This window comes from Pleurodeles waltl, chromosome 6, assembly GCF_031143425.1.
Source record: "Pleurodeles waltl isolate 20211129_DDA chromosome 6, aPleWal1.hap1.20221129, whole genome shotgun sequence".
In the NCBI taxonomy this organism is placed as follows: Eukaryota; Metazoa; Chordata; class Amphibia; order Caudata; family Salamandridae; genus Pleurodeles; species Pleurodeles waltl.
The window spans coordinates 1,081,934,278-1,081,957,682 of record NC_090445.1 but is presented as its reverse complement, the minus strand read 5'-3'; the positions used below and the strand labels follow the sequence as shown (position 1 = coordinate 1,081,957,682).

At 45.4% G+C, this 23,405-nt stretch overlaps 1 protein-coding gene across 17 annotated transcripts in view; it reads left to right on the top strand.

The window, feature by feature from the left end:
- UBR4 (ubiquitin protein ligase E3 component n-recognin 4) overlaps window positions 1–23,405 on the top strand; it is a 1,862,787-nt gene that overhangs the window by 101,662 nt on the left and 1,737,720 nt on the right. For all 17 annotated transcript variants that reach the window (XM_069240131.1, XM_069240143.1, XM_069240141.1 and 14 more), the window contains exon 11: window positions 18,708–18,898. In XM_069240131.1, the coding sequence (XP_069096232.1) occupies window positions 18,708–18,898 (191 nt within the window). The remainder of the gene's footprint in view (window positions 1–18,707; window positions 18,899–23,405) is intronic.

Below are 23,405 nucleotides of genomic sequence, written 5' to 3'. Positions count from 1 at the left end.
ACGACATGGTGGACAACGAGCCTTCTAGCGTCGACTAGGACAGAGTCTAGGACATCGAAGACCTACACGTCGTCATCGTCTGACCGTGACCACTGTCTCCTCATTGCTATCGTCATCGATGATGATAGCTCCCAGCTTAAAGCTGTCAATGGCTAAAATTTCCATGCGGACAACATCGACGATTTTGCTGTCGACAAAGGCGTTGACGAGGGAGAAAAATCTGCAGAAGTCAGTAAACAGCAAGAATTACTCCGGAGCTTACTTCTAGTAAGATAACCCCTCTAATACCAGTACAGCTTTTGGAGGGTGATGACGACTCAGATGATGAGGGACCATTTGGGACAGCACACACCCCTCACAATTGTACGTAAAGTATCAGGATGACGATGAGGAGTACAGTGAAACTTATGGTCCACTGTACTACCCAGGGGATCAGCCATATCAGGAGGATGCGTATATACCAAGCTCATTACTGTCTGATCTCAGAGAGATGATAGACGACTACAGTATGTGCTTTCCTCCTCCAGAACCATCGCCTGTTTCAAGGGTAACCACCCCACGTCAGAGGCCAACCACTCTACCACTAGCGAATGTGGCCACACCGGATATGACCATACCAGATGACACTGACATTTCAGAGGGAGAGCAAGAGGAAGGTGAGCTCCTCAACGACCAATCTAAGTGGGATGAATATATTGTTCCAGCTCCTCCGTCTCATCCAAAAGTAGATTCACCTCCAGATGACATCGGAGGATTCCATAATCTTTTGGAAAGAGCAGCTAAGCGTTTTGCACTTCAGTGCCATCCAAGCACACTGATTGCTTTCTGTATGATTTTAAAGAACCATTCCAGAAGTCCGTAGGCTCCATACTACTGGTCAGTTACATATGGGAGGAGGGTTTGAAGGTTATGCAAAACCCTGCTACAGTCACAGCAATACTTTCTCGCTTGGATAAGAAGTTCAAAGCACTGGAAGATGCCCCAGCATGCTTGACTGGTCACCTCATCCATATTCGGTGGGAACACAAATAGCCCAGAGAAAATTCCAAAATCCCTCTGCTCCATTTTCCGCACCTTTCGACAAAGAGGGCAGACGATTAGACAACATTGGTAAAAGATTTTCATCAATGTCTAGTCTCATTATAAGAGCAGCTAACTCCTTGGCAGTGTTGGCCACAAATGATAGACAATTATGGGCAGACATCTCCCCATATCTTAATCAGTTGCCGGAGGACATTAAATTGGAAGCTAAGAAGACATTGCATGAGGGAGAACGCACATTGGCGGAGATAATAGATTGCGCAATGGACAAAGCCACTACTGCGTTTCGTCAACTTGCAGGTTCGGCTGTCCTACTAAGGCAAGGTTGGTTAAAGGCCACATCATTCCATCCGGAAGTACAGAATAAGATCCTGGATCTTCCTTTTGGTGGTCAAGCACTGCTTGGCAAGCATATTGACAAGACATTGCAGTTGATTAAATCTGTCACACTCCAAGATCTTTGGGGACACTCAAGTTTCAGAGGCCTTCCTTTCGAGCCACGAGAGGGCGTGGAATGCCTTCATATGGGGAGGCTACCAGCAATTCAGAAATCAGTCGTTACCTTCTTCCTCTCAACAATTTCGTCAACATTACGCCCAAGGACAGCCACCACAAGTGGCATATAGCAGATCTGCCTCCATGGGATAGTCAGTTCATCCAACTAAAGACTCTGCTTGCAGAGCATGTCTCCAAGAGTCCGGCTACCCCCAACCATTCCCCCCCCCCACCCAAATTCTAGGCAGAAAAAGATCTTTGTTTCTCCAGCAATGGCAAACCATAACATCGGAAAAGTGGGTCTTACAGCTGATAAAGTGTGGACACATTAGAATTTGTCCAAATGCCTCCTCCCAGAACGTCCCTGAAGTATCTGGAACAACTCAAGAGAGATCAACAAAATGCTCTTCAAGAGCACAATAGAAAGGGTGCCTCCATCACAGCGAGGAAAAGGTTTTTACTCCAGATTCTTTTTCATTTCCAAAAAGTGGAAGGACTGGAGACAACCTTGATCTCCGAGAATTTAACACTTACTTGAGAAAACGGTCTTTCCGTATGATCACCCTGCAGGACGCCCTTCTGCAGTTGAACCAGGGAGACTTTGTCTACACTAGACCTACAGGATGCATATTTCCACATCCCCATTCACCCAGCCCACAGACAATACCTGAGATTCATGGTAGCCGGAAGCAGTTTTCAATTTAGAGACCTTCCATTTGGCCTAAAGTCAGCTCCCAGAATATTCAAGAAGTGCCTAGCTCCTATTGCAGCCTTTCTCAAGAGGAGAAAACATCAAGTATTCCCATACTTAGACGACTGGCTGATAAAAGCAGGCACCCATGCAGCACGCAGGTCAACAAGCAAGTGCGTTGTTTTGCTCAGCAGCTTAGACCTGACTATCAACTGGGAGCAATCCAAATCTCAACCATCCTGCCCAATCGCTTTTCTCGGGGCAAAACTGAACACTCAATCCACCATGGCCTGCCCAACTGTGGAGAGACAAACTGCTATATCTAGCAAAATCAATACAAAGAAAAGGATACACTTCAATACGCCTGTACAAGTCCTTATTGGGGATGATGTCCTCATGCATACCTCTAGTTCCTCTCTGCAGACTCAAAATACACCCCCTGCAGGAGCAGATCAATCTGCAATGGCTCCAGGTTTCAGGAAGCTTCGAAGATCAAGAATTACTCCAGCAATCACCAAGGCTCTGGTGTGGTGGTCTCAGAAATATCATCTTTCTATTGGTCTATCTTTTCTTCACCGCCCAGCACTGTGGACAATCACCACATATGCTTCTGGAGGGTTGGAGAGCGGTTTTACAAGACCTACAGACAAGTGGCAAGTGGCCACTGGAGTTGCAAACAATGCACATCAACCTGCTGGTCGCCAAACGGTCCGTCTAGCTTTACAGGCTTTCCTCCCAAAGATTATTGGTTCGGAAGTGGTAATAAGAACAGACAACACCTCTACAATGCATTACCTCAACAAACAGGGAGGCACAAGATCTCTTCCTCTCTCCAAGGAAGCTCAGGTGATTTGGAACTGGGCTGTACAGCATGGCATCCCCCTCACAGCAGTGCACCTTTCAGGCATGCATCCAGAACAGGATAGTACTCGCTCAGCAGGCAAAACTCAATATGTCACGAATGGGAACTGGACCAGTCCACGGTCGACCACACTTTTTCTCAGTGGGGATCACCCAACCTCGACCTCTTTGCCAGCTGGTCGAACACCAAATGCCGATACTTTGCAAGCTGGCATCACCAGAAGGGATCATGGGGGAATGCGTTTCCATAACATGGTCAGGAATCTTTGCATACGCTTTTCCGCCAATTCCCTTGATTCCCGAGAGGCCTAACAAAGCTGAAGAGAACCATGCACGCTAATATTAATAGCCCCAATCTGGCCTCGTCAACATTGGTTCGCAGAGCTTCTTCGCCGGTTAGTGAAGCCTCACATCTCACTAAGAATACCTCTGCAGCTGCTAACAATGAACAACAAACAAATCTTACATCCGAATCCTCAATCAATGCGATTATCAGCATGGCTCCTGAGCACCATGAGTTTGCACATCTAAACATTCCGCAGGAGTGCAGGGTTATTCTGTCCAAGGCCAGAGCAATTAGCACCAAGATTTACTAATTTAAGTGGAAAAGGTTTTGTTTGTGGGCTCAAAGGGCAACAAATTCATCCTCTTTCTTCATCTCCGGAACAGATATTACCTTATTTGCTACATTTAGCACACTCTGGGCTTGTGCATTCCTCTATAAAGGTTCACCTGGTGGCCATTGCGTCTTTGCTCAGACTCTTCACCTTCGTTATGGTCCTCTAGGTTCAATAAACAATTTCTGAAAGGGCTTTTCAGAGTGCTTACACCATTAAGACCGCCTCCTCCCTCCTGGAATTTAAATATTGTGCTCGCGCAACTTATGAAGTAGCCTTTTGAGACAATCCATAGAGCTTTTATTAAATTTATTTCCTGGAAAGTCGCCCTCCTTTTTGCCCCAACATCAAACAGGCGAGTCAGTGAGATAGAAGCAATTTCCATACAGGAGCCATTTTTACAGATTAAAAAAGATAGAATAATCTTGCTCACTAATCCGCGTTTCATTCCGAAGGTCCCTTCGGGTTTTCATTTGAATGAGCCCTTAGTTTTCAGGACGTTCTTTCCAAATCCTAAAACTCCAGCGGAGAGAGCATTACACTCTGTAGACATTAAAAGATGTACTATAGTCTATTTAGACAGGACTAAACCATTTTGCAAAACCAACCAACTATTTGTGGCTTTCAGCGCACCCAGACTGGCTTAACCGCTCTCTAAATAGTGCATTGCTAGATGGAGCTCTTCAGCAATTCAGTTTTGCCATCAGGCGGCGGACAAGCCACTGCAAAAACATCTGTCCGTGTGCACTCAACGCAGGCAGTTTCCTCTTCAGCAGCGCTGTTTGCAGGTGCACCGCTTCAAGATATTTGTAGAGCAGCATCTTGGAAGAGCAGCCATATGTTTACTAGACATTACTGTTTGGAAGCATTAGCTCAAGGAGAGGTAGCGGTGGGACAAGCAGTCCGAAGGTGAGCTACATCTTTCATCCCACCATCCTAATTTCAGGTATTCACATTGCCTATAACAGATGTTTGAAATGCATGCTAAATTCCCATTAGTGTTTCCTATAACGTTTCGACATTTTTTCTATGTATCTGTGTATTTTAACATGCTATTAATGTATGTATTGAACAAGATAGATGCCTAATACAATGTGCTTCAGTACTGCTTACTACTCTGATTCAAGCATGTGAATCTATGAAAGTTCCAATACTGGAGTAAGAAAAATTCGTTATTTACCTGTAACTTTAGTTCTCCAGTATTGGAATCTTTCAGAGATTCATATGCGACCAGCCCACCTACCCGGAGAAGCTCACCTTCACCTTCACCTCTTTTCTCTTTTACATCTTATACGCACTTGTGCTTAGAAAATCTCAGCTGCTGGAGCTTCTCTCAGGAAGGTTCTAAAGGGTGGTGTCTCCTGATTGGTGGATCCTGAAGTTTGGTACTTTTTCTTAAAATGTCTCGGTGTTAAACTGAGAGGCTTAAGGGCCTTTAGGTTTAAACCTATGTTAATACTACTTGGTTAAATATACCGGGGCCTCCCATCTCGACGGCATGCGGTAAAGATGTGAAAGGTGGAAGATGGTAGACTGAGAGCGGTAAAGTAGACCAAAGGTCGTAGGAGACTGCATGTGGTAAAGAAGACATAAGGATGGAAGATAACATACAGTAAAGAAGACGTTGGAAGACGGCATGCGGTAAAGATGACATGCTGGAAGAAAGAAGACAAAAGTATGTTCAGTATCCAAGAAAGAGAAAGGACACTTGCCATTGTCCAATAAGAAGTGACCGAAACGATTGCTTGGTCCATGGGCAGCCTGACTGCAAGATTGGCAGAAAAGACGACAACAGGAAGTGAGGTAAAGACGATGTGCAGGTAAATCAGAGCAACGTTGGGGTTAGCCAGTGGTAAGTTCAGGTAAGTAGGTGCTGGTTCCAAGCCCTTTTTATTTATTTATTCATTTTTATAATAAAAGATTTTACAAGCATACACGCTAGCAGGCAAAACTCAAAAATTACTTTTTCAATTATAAATATGGCAGTGTCTACTGGCCCCTTGGATAAAATGCCCCGATGCTTGTAAATACAATTCTTTGAAATGGGAGAAAATTGAAAAGAAGAGTGAATCATTAAGCTAACCTTTCCTTAGAATTTTCTCCCATTTAAAAGTATCATTTTGTTCTTGCGCTCTAATTTTGAGTCGACAAGGACTTTCATTTGAGTTAAATACTTCAGTGCTTCACCTCTGTGCCCCAGCCTGCCCCATAAATCTCACTAAGCACTGCTCATCATAAGTCTCTACTTTATCATCAGGCTGCAGATAGCAAAGTAAACAAAGCCTTAACTTTAAAAAATAATTGTGACCCTGTACTTATTTAAAAGTGAAGTCGAGGCTGTAAGGTAATCTGAAGGTGTCTGGGAGCTGCTGGTGGCTGGCGATAGATTAGATGGCGGCACCTGCACTAGACTAATGGCAGTCTCCTTTTGAACCACTTCTATCTTGTCCCTGACAGTTTTTCCTGGAATGTGGCTTTCTTGGTAGCTATCAGTTCTCTGAGGTGTGTTAGTGAGATACAGGCTGTTACCCTGGAGGAATGTTTTTTCCAAGTAGACCACGATATGGTGGTACGAAAAAAACAAACCCCAAATTTGCTGCCTTAGGTGGTTTCTAGCTTCCACCTCAATCAAACTATAGAACTGTTCTTCCCACATCCAGACTCAGTAGCAGAAAAAGCTTTCCACACATTGGATGTCAAAAGGGTGCTTATATATTACATTGACAGGACAAAGCCCTTCCGTAAGATCCAACAGCTCGGTCTTTCTCTTGACCACACAGAGGGTGTGCTCGCTCTAAGGCAGGTATGCACGCTGGTTGGTCAAACACATACAAACGTCTTACCTAAATCCCTTTGCTTGTCCCTTCCAGACCCCACTCCACCCTCATGAAAGGAGCTTCTATGGTTTGCTTGGGTAATATTCCTATTACTGACATATACAAGGCAGCTATGTGGGTACTGCCACGCATATTTAGAAAACATTACTGTGTGGATATTTTAGATCACCAGCAAGCTAACGTTTGTCAGGCTTTTCTTTGCACACTTTTCCAAGCTTCTGAAAGTCCTCCGGCTAGCCATCACTTCTCAGATGACTGTTTTACAGTCCATGCACACTGTGTATCTACAGAAACAAAGGCCTTGAAAGTAAAACGTTGTGTTCGATGGCATCTGTCGCTGTAGATACACATTGTAGGAAGTTGGCTCTGTATGCACTATTTCAAAGTAAGGAATAGTATGCACAGAGTCCAAGGGTTCCCCTTAGAGGTAAGATAGTGGCAAAAAGAGATAATACTAATGCTCTATTTTGTGGTAGTGTGGTCGAGCAGTAGGCTTATCAAAGGAGTAGTGTTAAGCATTTGTTGTACATACACATAGACAATAAATGAGGTACACACACTCAGAGACAAATCCAGCCAATAGGTTTTGTATAGAAAAATATCTTTTCTTAGTTTATTTTAAGAACCACAGGTTCAAATTTAACATGTAATATCTTGTTTGAAAGGTATTGCAGGTAAGTACATTAGGAACTTTGAATCATTTCAATTGCATGTATACTTTTCAAGTTATTCACAAATAGCTATTTTAAAAGTGGACACTTAGTGCAATTTTCACAGTTCCTGGGGGAGGTAAGTTTTTGTTAGTTTTACCAGGTAAGTAAGACACTTACAGGGTTCAGTTCTTGGTCCAAGGTAGCCCACCGTTGGGGGTTCAGAGCAACCCCAAAGTTACCACACCAGCAGCTCAGGGCCGGTCAGGTGCAGAGTTCAAAGTGGTGTCCAAAACGCATAGGCTTCAATGGAGAGAAGGGGGTGCCCCGGTTCCAGTCTGCTAGCAGGTAAGTATCCTCGTCTTCGGAGGGCAGACCAGGGGGGTTTTGTCGGGCACCGGGGGGACACAAGCCCACACAGAAATTTCACCCTCAGCGGCGCGGGGGCGGCCGGGTGCAGTGTTAGAACAAGCGTCGGGTTCGCAATGGAAGTCACTGAGAGATCAAGGGATCTCTTCAGCGCTGCAGGCAGGCAAGGGGGGGCTTCCTCGGGGAAACCTCCACTTGGGCAAGGGAGAGGGACTCCTGGGGGTCACTTCTGCAGTGAAAGTCCGGTCCTTCAGGTCCTGGCGGCTGCGGGTGCAGGGTCTTTTCCAGGCGTCGGGACTTAGGTTTCAGAGAGTCGCGGTCAGGGGAAGCCTCGGGATTCCCTCTGCAGGCGGCGCTGTGGGGGCTCAGGGGGGACAGGTTTTGGTACTCACAGTCGTAGAGTAGTCTGGGGGTCCTCCCTGAGGTGTTGGTTCTCCACCAGCCGAGTCGGGGTCGCCGGGTGCAGTGTTGCAAGTCTCACGCTTCTTGCGGGGAGATTGCAGGGTTCTTTAAAGCTGCTCCTTTGGATAAAGTTGCAGTCTTTTTGGAGCAGGTCCGCTGTCCTCGGGAGTTTCTTGTCGTCGAAGCAGGGCAGTTCTCAGAGGATTCAGAGGTCGCTGGTCCCTTTGGAAGGCGTCGCTGGAGCAGAGTTCTTTGGAAGGCAGGAGACAGGCCGGTGAGTTACTGGAGCCAAGGCAGTTGTTGTCTTCTGGTCTTCCTCTGCAGGGGTTTTCAGCTAGGCAGTCCTTCTTCTTGTTGTTGCAGGAATCTAAATTCTTAGGTTCAGGGGAGCCCTTAAATACTAAATTTAAGGGCGTGTTTAGGTCTGGGGGGTTAGTAGCCAATGGCTACTAGCCCTGAGGGTGGGTACACCCTCTTTGTGCCTCCTCCCAAGGGGAGGGGGTCACATTCCTATCCCTATTGGGGGAATCCTCCTTCTACAAGATGGAGGATTCCTAAAAGTCAGAGTCACCTCAGCTCAGGACACCTTAGGGGCTGTCCTGACTGGCCAGTGACTCCTCCTTGTTTTTCTCATTATCTCCCCTGGACTTGCCGCCAAAAGTGGGGGCTGGGTCCAGGGGGCGGGCATCTCCACTAGCTGGAGTGCCCTGGGGCATTGTAACACGAAGCCTGAGCCTTTGAGGCTCACTGTTAGGTGTTAGTTCCTGCAGAGGGGAGGTATGAAGCACCTCCACCCAGAGCAGGCTTTTGTTTCTGTCCCCAGAGAGCACAAAGGGCCTCACCACATGGGGTCAGAAACTCGTCTCAGCGGCAGGCTGGCAGAGACCAGTCAGTCCTGCACTGAACAATTGGGTAAAATACAGGGGGCATCTCTAAGATGCCCTCTGTGTGCATTTTTTAATAAATCCAACACTGGCATCAGTGTGGGTTTATTATTCTGAGAAGTTTGATACTAAACTTCCCAGTTTTCAGTGTAGCCATTATGGAGCTGTGGAGTTCGTTTTTGACAGACTCCCAGCCCATATACTCTTATGGCTACCCTGCACTTACAATGTCTAAGGTTTTGCTTAGACACTGTAGGGGCATAGTGCTCATGCACATATACCCTCACCTGTGGTATAGTGCACCCTGCCTTAGGGCTGTAAGGCCTGCTAGAGGGGTGACTTACCTATGCCACAGGCAGTGTGAGGTTGGCATGGCACCCTGAGGGGAGTGCCATGTCGACTTAGTCATTTTCTCCCCACCAGCACACACAAGCTGGCAAGCAGTGTGTCTGTGCTGAGTGAGGGGTCCCTAGGGTGGCATAAGACATGCTGCAGCCCTTAGAGACCTTCCCTGGCATCAGGGCCCTTGGTACCAGGGGTACCAGTTACAAGGGACTTACCTAGGTGCCAGGGTTGTGCCAATTGTGGAAACAATGGTACTTTTTAGGTGAAAACACTGGTGCTGGGGCCTGGTTAGCAGGGTCCCAGCACACTTCTCAGTCAAGTCAGCATCAGTATCAGGCAAAAAAGTGGGGGGTAACTGCAACAGGGAGCCATTTCCTTACACACATGTTCTGCATAGCTCGCCATCTGGTGTTGGGTCGGAGTGTTACAAGTTGTTTTTCTTCGAAGAAGTCTTTCGAGTCACGGGACCGAGTGACTCCTCCTTCTGTCTCCATTGCGCATGGGCGTCGACTCCATCTTCGATTGTTTTCTTTCCGCCATCGGGTTCGGACGTGTTCCTGTCGCTCCGAGTTTCGGAACGGAAAGTTAGTTAATATCGGAAGATTTTCGTCGGTATTGTTGCGTTCGGGATCGGCGTAGTTAGAGTCCACACCGCATCGAAGATCGACGCGCTCCGGTGCCCTTCGGGGTAGTTTTCGATCCCCCGTCGGGGCCTGGTCGGCCCGACCGCGTGTCGAACAACGTCGATGGAACGGACCCCGTTCCGTTTTTGTCCCAAATGCCACAACAAATACCCGTATACAGACCAACATTTGGTCTGTAACCTGTGCCTGTCGCCTGAGCACAGTGAAGAGACTTGCGAGGCCTGTCGTGCGTTCCGGTCCCGAAAGACACTCCGTGACCGTCGAGCCAGGAGACTTCAGATGGCGTCCACGCCGACAGCGCACCGAGAGTTCGAGGAACAAGAGGAAGAAGAAACCTTTTCGATCCACGAATCGGACTCCGAGGAATTCGACGATCAAAGAACCGTGAGTAAGACGTCGAAAACAACACAGAAGAAAAGTGACAAGGCCCAGGGGACGCCACTGCCACCAGGCCATGGCTCCACCCATAAATTCGGTGACCGACCATCGGCACCGAAAAAGGCCAAAACAGTGCCGAGATCGTCCGACTCCGGTCGAGACACCGGCACGCAGCCTTCTCGGGATCGAGAAAGTGCTGGAGAAAAGAAACGACACCGAGATAGCGGTGTAGAAGCGGCTCGACGCCGAGACAGCGGCACCGACGACGATCGACGCCGAGAGGTTTCGACGCCAAAAAAGAAAAAAGCCACCTCAGAGCCGAAAAGAGATACAGGCAGGGTTTCGGTGCCGAAACAACCCGTAACCGACCCAGGTCCAGGCTCTTATACAGAGGAACAATCACTGTCCTCTCAGATGCGAAAGCATAGGTTTGAGGAAGAGCTGCAATCCACCGAAGTGGACCATACACAAAAACGTATTTTCATACAGCAGGGATCGGGAAGAATAAGCACCCTTCCCCCTATTAGGAGAAAAAGGAGACTGGAGTTTCAAACAGACCAGGTGCCAGAAACAAAAATGGTGAAAAAGGTGACTCCGCCACCCTCTCCTCCACCTGTAATTAACGTCTCACCAGCGCAAACTCCGTCACATTCCCCGGCTCACACCACCATGAGCCAAGGTGACCAGGATCAAGACGCTTGGGACTTATATGACGCCCCGGTGTCGGACAACAGTCCGGAGGCATATCCAACAAAGCCCTCACCACCAGAAGACAGCTCAGCATACTCTGAAGTGGTGGCTAGAGCAGCACAATTCCACAACGTAAACCTCCACTCAGAACAAGTCGAGGATGACTTTTTATTCAACACCCTCTCCTCCACCCACAGCTCCTACCAAAGCCTGCCTATGCTGCCAGGTATGCTTCGGCACGCAAAGGAAATATTCAAGGAGCCGGTCAAAAGTAGGGCAATAACGCCAAGGGTGGAAAAGTAGTATAAGGCACCTCCTACGGACCCTGTTTTCATCACCACACAGCTGCCACCAGATTCCGTCGTAGTAGGAGCAGCTCGGAAAAGAGCCAACTCCCACACATCTGGGGATGCACCACCCCCAGATAAAGAGAGCCGCAAGTTCGATGCAGCTGGGAAAAGAGTTGCAGTACAAGCTGCAAACCAGTGGCGCATCGCTAACTCTCAAGCACTACTTGCGCGCTATGACAGAGCCCATTGGGATGCGATGCAACACCTCATCGAGCATCTTCCCAAGGAACTACAAAAGAGGGCAAAGCAGGTGGTTGAGGAAGGGCAGAACATATCAAATAACCAGATACGTTCTTCTATGGACGTAGCAGACACAGCTGCAAGAACAATTAATACATCTGTGACCATTAGAAGGCACGCATGGCTAAGAACGTCTGGGTTCAAACCAGAGATACAGCAGGCAGTGCTCAATATGCCATTCAACGAAAAACAACTGTTCGGACCAGAAGTGGACACGGCAATCGAAAAACGTAAAAACGACACTGACACTGCTAAAGCCATGGGCGCACTCTACTCCCCGCAGAGCAGAGGAACCTACAGCACCTTCCGCAAGACACCCTTTAGAGGGGGGTTTCGGGGTCAGGCCACACAAGCCAGCACCTCGCAGGCAACACCGTCCAGCTACCAGGGACAGTACAGGGGAGGCTTTCGGGGCCAATACAGAGGAGGGCAATTCCCTAGGAATAGAGGAAAATTTCAAAGCCCAAAAACCCCTACAACCAAGCAGTGACTCAGATGTCACTCACCCCCTCCACACAACACCAGTGGGGGGAAGAATAGGTCATTATTACAAAGCACGGGAGGAAATAACTACAGACACTTGGGTCTTAGCAATTATCCAACATGGTTATTGCATAGAATTCCTACAATTCCCTCCAAACATACCACCAAAAGCACAGAATTTATCAAAACAACATTCCGAACTCCTGGAAATAGAAGTTCAAGCACTATTGCAAAAGAATGCAATCGAATTAGTACCAAACACACAAACACAGGAGTCTATTCACTGTACTTCTTAATACCAAAAAAGGACAAAACACTGAGACCAATCCTAGACCTCAGAATACTAAACACCTACATCAAATCAGACCACTTTCACATGGTCACGCTACAAGAAGTGTTACCATTGCTAAAACTACAGGACTACATGACAACCTTAGACCTCAAACACGCGTATTTCCATATACCAATACATCCGTCGCACAGGAAATACCTACGGTTCGTATTCAAAGGAATACATTACCAATTCAAAGTATTGCCTTTTGGTTTAACAACCGCACCAAGAGTCTTTACAAAATGTCTAGCAGTAGTGGCTGCACACATCAGAAGGCAGCAAATACATGTATTCCCGTATCTAGACGACTGGCTAATCAAAACCAATTCACTAACAAAGTGCTTACAACACACAAATCAAATCATACAAACCCTTTACAAACTAGGGTTCACCGTCAACTTTGCAAAATCCAACATTTTGCCTTGCAAAGTACAACAATACCTGGGAGCCATAATAGACACAACAAAAGGAGTAGCCACTCCAAGTCCACAAAGAATTCAAAATTTCAACAAGATCATACAACGCATGTATCCAACACAAACAATACAAGCAAAGATGATATTACAACTCCTAGGCATGATGTCTTCATGCATAGCCATTGTCCCGAACGCAAGACTACACATGAGGCCCTTACAACAGTGCCTAGCATCACAATGGTCACAAGCACAGGGTCACCTTCTAGATCTGGTGTTAATAGACCGCCAAACTTACCTCTCGCTTCTATGGTGGAACAGTATAAATTTAAACAAAGGGCGGCCATTCCAAGACCCAGTGCCACAATGCGTAATAACAACAGATGCTTCCATGACAGGGTGGGGAGCACACCTCGATCAACACAGCACACAAGGACAATGGAACGTACATCAAACAAAACTGCATATAAATCACCTAGAAATGCTAGCAGTTTTTCAAGCATTAAGGGCTTTACAACCAATTATAACTCACAAATACATTCTTGTCAAAACAGACAACATGACAACAATGTATTATCTAAACAAACAGGGGGGACACACACTCAACGCAGTTGAGCCTTCTAGCACAGAAGATATGGCGATGGGCAATTCACAACCACATTCGCCTAATAGCGCAGTTTATTCCAGGGATCCAGAATCAACTTGCAGACAATCTCTCTCGAGATCACCAACAGGTCCACGAATGGGAAATTCACCCCCAAATTCTAAACACTTACTTCAGACTCTGGGGAACACCTCAAATAGACTTGTTTGCAACAAGAGAGAACGCAAAATGCCAAAACTTCGCATCCAGATACCCACACAGGCAGTCCCAAGGCAATTCCCTATGGATGAACTGGTCAGGGATATTTGCCTACGCTTTTCCTCCTCTCCCTCTCCTTCCTTATCTGGTAAACAAATTGAGTCAAAACAAACTCAAACTCATTTTAATAGCACCAACTTGGGCAAGGCAACCCTGGTACACAACACTGCTAGACCTATCAGTAGTACCCCACATCAAATTGCCCAACAGGCCGGATCTGTTAACACAACACAACCAACAGATCAGACATCCAGATCCAGCATTGCTGAATCTAGCAATCTGGCTCCTGAAATCCTAGAATTCGGACACTTACAACTTACCCAAGAATGTATGGACGTCATAAAGCAAGCCAGAAGGCCGTCCACTAGGCACTGCTATGCAAGTAAATGGAAGAGGTTTGTCTGCTACTGCCATCATAATCAGATCCAACCTTTACACGCAACTCCAAAGGACGTAGTGGGTTACTTGCTTCACTTACAAAAATCTAACCTAGCCTTCTCTTCCATTAAAATACACCTTGCGGCAATATCTGCATACCTGCAGACTACCTATTCAACTTCCCTATATAGGATACCAGTCATTAAAGCATTCATGGAAGGCCTTAAAAGAATTATACCACCAAGAACACCACCTGTTCCTTCATGGAACTTGAATGTTGTCTTAACAAGACTCATGGGTCCACCTTTTGAACCCATGCACTCTTGCGAAATACAGTTCCTAACCTGGAAGGTTGCATTTCTCATCGCCATTACATCTCTAAGAAGAGTAAGCGAAATTCAGGCGTTTACAATACAAGAACCTTTTATACAACTACACAAAAATAAAGTCGTCCTAAGGACTAATCCTAAATTTTTACCAAAGGTTATTTCACCGTTCCACCTAAATCAAACAGTGGAACTACCAGTGTTCTTCCCACAGCCCGATTCCGTAGCTGAGAGGGCACTACATACATTAGATGTCAAAAGAGCATTAATGTACTACATTGACAGAACGAAAAACATCAGAAAGACTAAACAACTATTTATTGCATTCCAAAAACCTCATGCAGGAAACCCAATATCAAAACAAGGTATAGCCAGATGGATAGTTAAATGCATCCAAATCTGCTACCTTAAAGCAAAACGACAACTGCCCATTACACCAAGGGCACACTCAACCAGAAAAAAAGGTGCTACCATGGCCTTTCTAGGAAACATCCCAATGCAAGAAATATGTAAGGCAGCCACATGGTCTACGCCACACACGTTCACCAAGCACTACTGTGTAGACGTGTTATCCGCACAGCAAGCCACAGTAGGTCAAGCCGTGTTAAGAACATTATTTCAAACCACTTCCATTCCTACAGGCTGAGCCACCGCTTTTGGGGAGATAACTGCTTACTAGTCTATGCAGAACATGTGTATCTACAGCGACAGATGCCATCGAACTGAAAATGTCACTTACCCAGTGTACATCTGTTCGTGGCATCAGTCGCTGGAGATTCACATGTGCCCACCCACCTCCCCGGGAGCCTGTAGCAGTTTGGAAGTTAGCTTCAATTTTGTACATTTGTATATATATTATTTTAACCTTAAATAGGTACATACTTAGTCACTCCATTGCATGGGCACTATTACTACAACACAACTCCTACCTCACCCTCTGCGGGGAAAACAATCGAAGATGGAGTCGACGCCCATGCGCAATGGAGACAGAAGGAGGAGTCACTCGGTCCCGTGACTCGAAAGACTTCTTCGAAGAAAAACAACTTGTAACACTCCGACCCAACACCAGATGGCGAGCTATGCAGAACATGTGAATCTCCAGCGACTGATGCCACGAACAGATGTACACCGGGTAAGTGACATTTTCATTATCCTGTAAGCATTTGTTTGTGTCATGTAGTGCTGTAGATTCACACGCACCCACCTGCCTCCCCAGATGTCTTCAGATGTTTTCAACTTTCATCTCATATATTTCCTTCACATAGTCATCTTCTCTGTATCTCTGTACTCCATCTACATCCAACACCCTTCGTGTGGAAAAAAGTGTCTAACAGTGCCGATGCTCGTGCACTTTACCAGCAATAGGTGAAGTCACTATACCTTGAAACTCAGACTTATTCAAAGGAAAACAACTTGCACACCTCAGAGTCCAACACTATATGGCAGAGGCATGCACAGCATGTTAATCTACAGCACTACATGCCACAAACATAGTGTAATTAACATTTTCCTTTGTCATGTTAGCGAACTACAAACTGAGTTTGTTTGCCTTGCACGTGATTCTTCTTTGATTAGCTTGTGCTTCAAACCAAATAGGCTTTCCTTCTTAAGGCGGTGTCTCCGTTCCGTCTGGGAAAATCCACAACATTGTCCACCTCACCTGCAAAGGAGGAAAAGTGGTTGTCAGTTAGACCCCAAGCATATGGTTAATTGCTACATTGACAACATGAAAGATAAGTCTGATGACCAGCTCTTTATAGAGTACACAGGTAGCAAGAAAGAAAGGCGATTCAGACGAGAACTCTATCTCAATGGTATTGTGCATCAAATTCAGCTGTTCTGGACAAAGAACCACTTAAAGGAATTCAAGTCCATTCCTCCAGGTCAAAGTATTCCACTGTGCCCTTGGCTAGAGGTGTGCTGTTTGTAGAGATGTGAAGCAGAGATATAGGCCTCCCTCACACCTTTGCCAAAAACTATTGTTTTGATTCTGAGGTGAGGAGTATTGGCTGTTTTGCTTGCTCATTCCTCTAGGATTTCCTCTTTTTTTTTTTTTTCCTTCAGACTAACTTCCTAGGTGGATACTGCTTCGGAATCTGTTCAGATTTGAGGAATTTGCAGGTAGAATTATCCATCAGAAGGCAAAGTTTCCTACCTTCAGTGTAGGAAGTTGGCTCTGTATATACTATTTCAGAGTGAGTGTGCAGAGTCCAAGGGTTCCCCTTAGAGGTTGATAGTGGCAAAAATAGAAAATGCTAATGCTCTGTGGTAGTGTGTCGAGCAGTAGGCTTACCAGAGGGTAGTGTTAAGCACTTGTTGTTCACACACAGGCAATAAATGGGAACACACACTCAAACTTAACTTCAGGCCAATAGGTTTTTATATAGAAATAATATTTTCTTAATTTATTTTAGAACTGCAAGATTCAGAATTCAAGTAAGTACATAAATTGTAAGGTACTTGGTATAGGTAAATGTAGAACTATGAATGAAAACATTAAGGTAAACCGTTTTGACAAAAATAGCAAGCTATTTTAAAAGTGGACACAGTGCAAAATTCAACTATTACTGGGGGAGGTAAGTTCAAGTTAGTTTAGCAGGTAAGTAAAGCACTTACAAGTTTAGTCTCCGGGGCATAGGCAGCCAGCCGTTGGGGGTTCAAGTCAACCCCAAACACCCAGCACCAGCAACACAGGGCCAGTCAGGTGTAGAAGTCGAAGTGGGGCCCAAATAACAGTCACCTATGGAGACTTGGGATGTTCTGGTTCCAGTCTACTAGCAGGTAAGTACCTGCGTCTTTGGGGAGCAGACCAGGGGTGTTTTGTAGAGCACAGGGGTGGGGGAGGGGTCCCGGGATCCCTGGGGGTCCCAAACAGGCACACAAAATACACCCTCAGCAGCACAGGGGCAAACTCCCAGACCATATACTTAATATGGCCACACTGTACTTACAATGTCTAAAATAGACTGCAACACTGAAGGAGCATATTGCTCATGCAGCTATGCCCTAACCTGTGGTATAGTGCACCCTGCCTTAGGGCTTTAAGGCCTGATAGAGGGGTGACTTATGTCACAGGCAGTATTTTGTGTGCATGGCATCCTGTGTGGGATGCCATGTAGACTTCTCCTTTTTCTCCCCACAACCACACACAGTCTGCTATGGCAGTGTGCATGCGTTAGGTGAGGGCTCCCTTAGGGTGGCACAACACATGCTGCAGCTCTTAGGGACCTTTCCCAGTCACAGGCACTTGGTACCACTGGTACCTTTTACAAGGGGTCTTATCTGTGTTCCAGGGGTGTGCCAGTTGTGGAAACAATGGTAAATTATGAAGTGAAAGATCACTGGTGCTGGGGCCTGGTTAGCAGGATCCCAGCACACATCTAAGTCAAATCGGCATCAATATCAGGCAAAAAGTGGGGTGGTAACTGCAACAAGGAGCCATTTTCCTACATTCAGGAACAAGCTTAAACAGAACTGTTGTCAGCGCTGGGATGTGCTCTATATAGCTCCTTTGAAATGACCACGAGAACTATTTCAGAAGTTTCCTGATCAGGACTGGTACCTAGTCTATTCAGAGATGAAAAATATGCAGAAGAATACACAAGTAGAGTATTCACCTGAAAGATCATTCTCTAAGGTAAGTAATGTTTTTTTGTCCCAATCAGAATCTAGCTCCACCCTCTTTTTATTGTTTTTAATGTTTAAGACGTAAATAGTGATCCCATGATGGAAAAATGGTTGTTAAATTGTGAGACTGTTTATCCACCATCGCTATTTAAGTACATTCATAAACTCACACTCATCTGCAATACTGCCATCAAAATGGGGGCTGATGTGTGAGCTTGCACCTTTCTGTCAAAATGAACCAAAGTAACCAACTTCCACTGTGAGGCTTGTTTAGGGTGTCTTGATTCTTGCTGCCTTGAAATTCGTTTTTTTTTTTTTTTCTTCTCTTTTATAGTAGATGAGAAAAATAGAAAAGATGTACATGTCCATCAAGGTCCAAGTAACTCATGAACTAATTTTGATTTTCTAGTGGGATTTTAATATCATGTTTTGGTTTTGTTGAATTGAAAAAGCACAAAGCAGTGCTTCAGTATAGGTTTTGAGTTTTAAAGCAGGAGAGATTCGTTTCTAGCTGAAGTGTTCCAGAAACTTGCACTTGCATCAATATAGTCTTATATTTATGTATCTAATTCATATGCTGTTGAATGAGAAGTGGTGAAACAGTAACATTTTCTTCATCCTGGGATCTGTGAAAGCCTGCAAGTCATTCTGACATCAGTCATGTGTTTTGCTTTTGTTGCAGCTAGGGAGGGTTACTGAAATACATGTGCAATTTTTTATTTTTTTATTTTAGATATGTGCGCACTGAATAGCACATGTGGTTTATACTTTTCTGTCTTGTTGATTATAACAGCACTTTCAGAATTTCCAACTGCTGGGGGCTTGGTGCTTGCTGAACAGCCTGTTCCTCATTTTGAGCCTAAGTCCCACCGCATTGACTGATAAAGGGAAGGAGAAAGATCCCCTTGCAGCACTACGGGTGCGTGACATCGTCACCCGTTCCAAGGAAGGAGTTGGTTCCCCCAAATTAGGACCCAGCAAAGGGTATGTTGGTTGTTCTTGCTGCACGTAAACATATAAGTAAGCATGAAGCTCGTTTCAACTGATTTATGGTACTCACCGGGCAGGTGAAGTATGTATGTCTAGTTGTAGGTGATTGGTGGTAGGGTGTTTGGTTGGGGAGGTCAGTTATTACTTAATGAACTTATCTGACTTGCTGAGTGCCCAGATTTCTGAAGGTCATGTGGAGCACATACAAAGCTCAGTACTAGAGTGCATCAGCACCTTTGACAAGGAGGCAAACTGCTTCAACATTAGCCAAAGATGCAGTGTCTGTAAAAGCTGTTGGTAAGGCGAATTGCTCAGAGGGCAGTGTTAATCAAACTTGGAGGTGTGGACTGAGGGGTGCCTCACATCAAAACTCTTGATGACCACTGCCATAATGATTCGTAAAGGGATGAAGTGCATATCGAGGTACCCCAGCAGCATTTGGAACACCTGAGGAAATAAGTAGGAAAATAGAGTAGTTTTAAGTATCCAGAAAGCTCGGTAGGCAAGCAGATTACTGAAGAATCTTGATGGTAAAGAAGTCACTGAGAATGGTTACTCAATGGAATCTGCCTAATGGCAGTAGCTCATTGAGGAGCTAGCTAGTGAGACTTTGTAAAGGTTCAAATGTGTCCCATTAGCAGTAGAGTAAAATTGCATTCATGGTCCTTGTGGGTGAATTGAAGGAAATAAACATGTTCGTTTGGACACAGTTCATAGAGCAGAGAATTAAAGTTTTTAAGTATAAATCAAAACATTTTACATTCTGAGAACGAGCTAAAAAGTATTGTAGAAACAAACTGAAGTAGTGTGTTGTGTATAATAATGTAATGATGTGTTAACACAGTGGCTAGTATAAGCTCCTCCTTTGGGAGTAGGGAGGGGTCCAGCCTGTCATTGGTACCAATAGAAAGAGGCAGTGACTATAATATCCCCATGCATGCAACACCTTTCTTTCACTTTATGTAGTATATCCTTCTTTTACTGGACAATGCCTATACATTTGCCATGGCACTAAAACAAACTAAGGCACCATGAACATCCACAGTGGCTTTGGCTTAAAATGTCTACTTAATCTCACTACCCACCTCCCAATCTCTCCGTTTCGATTGATTAATTCTGTCAAGAGTAAATACTGAGTGTTTTTATTTCTGGGGCACTTCTCCCTTAATTACTAATTCTCACTCATAGCACGTTCCACTCTTTTTAGGGAATCCTAGGACCCCCCCATTTTGACACCTTAAATAGTGTTGGAAGCCTATCACTTTATTTGTCATGAGAAGTGTGCAAGACCAGGGGGCTTGTTTTGCAGGGACTACATAATCTGGTCTGTCCCCATTGACAATCATTGGGGTTTTTCAGTCGTGTGTTGCATCCTTTCTGACCAAGACCATAGTATTCTATCCAACCACCCCCCACAAGATTCTATCAAACATTTTAGGGCATCCCCTAGCACTGCAGACCACCCTCTGTCGCCTCTCATAGATCCATACATGCAATCAATTGTTTTGTTGCCATTTGTTGCTTACCCTAGTGCATAGCAATGTCTCTTTGCCAACATGAATTCTGGATGACTGACCAGTTGCTGTGCCTGTGTGAGGTCCACGTTACATGGGATCCTCAAAAGGAGGAACTGCAGAGTGGCAGAAGTGGTCACTTCTAAGATTATTTCTAGCCCTGTCAGGGCATTCCCTGAGGGTAAGAAAGAATGTGCCTCTGCCCACCCCTCATTGCAAACAACGTGGGTCTGATCCCCTGTGCATTTTATACAATCTGCCTCTCTTATAATACATTCTGTGGAGGACCTTTAGCAGGACTAGTCTCAGCTTGGAGTTTATGGCCACTTCTCAGGGATGCATCATGGCTGCCTCCCAGTCCTCCACCTCTGGGGTTCCAGATCTCCGTCCCAAGGTTAACCAGAGATTCCGGCTTATTGTTCAGTATGGTGCGACATATGTGGGACACCTCTTTATCCTCTATCTTCATTAAGACCTCACTTTTTAGGGGCATGGCCTCTGGGACAGAGATCAAGTATTTTTGATCCTCTGGGAAGGTGTCGTAGTTGAATGTATTTGTGTAGCTGGCTGTGGTCAAGTGTGTTTGTATTGCAGGACTTCAGAGGATTTCCTCCGCAAACCATGTCTATATGTTGAAGATCTGTTGTGGGTATTAGTAATACTTAGTTGGCTTTGGGTCAGCTGATTGCTTAACACTGATTGGCTTCTAGTCAACATTATTTGCTTGTTTCTCATGCAATGGTTTCTTTCCAGTTCTTGGAAGCCTAGTTTCTCCATCCCTGGAAAATATATTATTTACCATACTTTTGATTGGATGACATGTATACTTCTGCTACATAAATTCAGGGAACTACTTGTTCCATAGCATGTGTACCTGTAGATACACATGCTCTGCATAACCTTTGCATCTAGTGTTGGGTTTGGAGTGGCACTAGTTATTTTTCTTAGTCTTTTAGAGTCACTGGATCGGGTGTCACCTCTTTGTAATAGTGGGCATCTGCATAGAGTCCTTTGTTAGATTGTTTTCTCTCCCCTGTCTGGTTCAGGCGTGTGTTCCTCTTACTCAGTTCTCTGCTCAATACAGTCCTAAACCGTTTTCCTTCAGTCTCCCTTTCAGCGACTGTATGGTTTTAGATCGCTTTTCCTTCTTGTACTGTAACCTCTGTTCGATCTTCACTCTGAACAGACTCTCTGCCCCTCTTCGGGCCTACATATCACAACGGTTCTTGCTATGCTGCAGACCTGATAGAAGAGTCTCCATTTCCATTTTGCCCATTGTCATTCAAATTTTCCACACACCGATCAACACCAGGTATGTAATTTGTGTCTCCCCCAACCACAACGAGCAACCCTGTGACAACTGTTGACCGTTTCGATCCAAAAAGAAGCTTCCCGACAGAAGAGCCAGATGACTTGAAAAGGCGTCTCGGACTCCAGACAACACGCCACACGTTTTCAGGGATGAGCACCCACTGGAGGAACCACAGGAAGAAGATGCCTTTTTTTTATATCCAGGATTCTGACTTACGTTCAGTCCAACATCGAGAGCCAGGAGCTGGTACAGACTGAGTACAAGGGCCCTGCACCCACAACAAAGACTGTAAAACTTACAAATAAGAGGTCACCGGTCCACCACTACCTTCGGGCCGAGGAGCCAAGAAAGTGCTTTGGATGCCCCAACCTTTGGCTAGGCAACAAAAAAGTCAAGGCTAAAACTTCTGCATCAATCTCAGGCTTGAAAACCACCTTGGCACAGATTCAACCAACTGTGCCACCCTGCTTCGGTACTGACCAAAAAACTGCCCTCCAGTGGTTCGGTACCGACGCCTCCGCACTGACTAATAACTTTGGAGATGATTTTTATTTTTTTATTTTTTTTAAAGACTTTCCGTTGCAGCAGATTCTGGACAGTCTTCTACCAGCCCTTCACTGGTGGAGCCAATTTTAGAAGTCATGGATGTTTGTCAATGCCAACTTCATATTGAAGCGGGAACAGGCCGCATTCTAGCATCACCCCGTGTCCCTATAAAAAGAAAATTAACCTTCCAGGAGGCACTTGATACCTCTCCTCCTCCAAAAAAAGCTACCAAACTATAGACACCATCTTTTCCTAAGCATTCTCATCCATCCTCTCCAGCACCTCCATCAAATAGAGTTTACACCACCAAGTTCACCCCCACATGAGATGCAGGATTTAGAAGATATCAGGTGACCCAGATCCCTGGGATACATATGATCTGGATCACACCTAATGATCCAGATCTCTACCCAGCTAGACCATCACCACCAGAAGATTCCACTCCATATGAGCAAGTCCTCACTAGGGCAGCTGCATTTCATAATGTGACAATGCACACAGTTCCTGTTAGAAATGGGGTTTCTGGTTGGCTGGGGTATGCACCTAATCCAGGCAGAACCCACCACTCTTGTCAGGGTGAAGGAGTAACACACCCAAGATAACCCCTGCTCACCCCCTTGGTAGCTTGGCACAAGCAGTCGGGCTTATCTAAGAGGCAATGTGTAAATCCTCTGCACAACACACATGACACAATAAATACACCACAAAGGAAACATAACAAGTTATATAAAATTAAACTGTATTGCGTAGAACATCATTAAAACAAACACAACGTGTCTCAGCAATACCCTGCTACGCCAGCAGTTGTCAGAACATCAATCAAGTTACTAGTGCTCTGCAAAAGTAAACAGTAGTCAGGTAAACATATAGGTCATTGGTTTTCTGCAACACAAGCAGTAGTCAGGTCATCGCCAGAAATGCACATGTCGAAATAAACATATCATGGATGCAAAAATATCCTCATCCTTTGCATATGTTATAAACCACATCATCATGAATGCCACAATGTCATTCTGAAGGCAAATAAAGGGAACCTTTCTCTATTGCATATGTCCTGTAGGACACAACCCTTTCATGTAAGGCAGATCCTGGTATACGTTTGTCTCTACAGGGCAAAAACAATAGACCA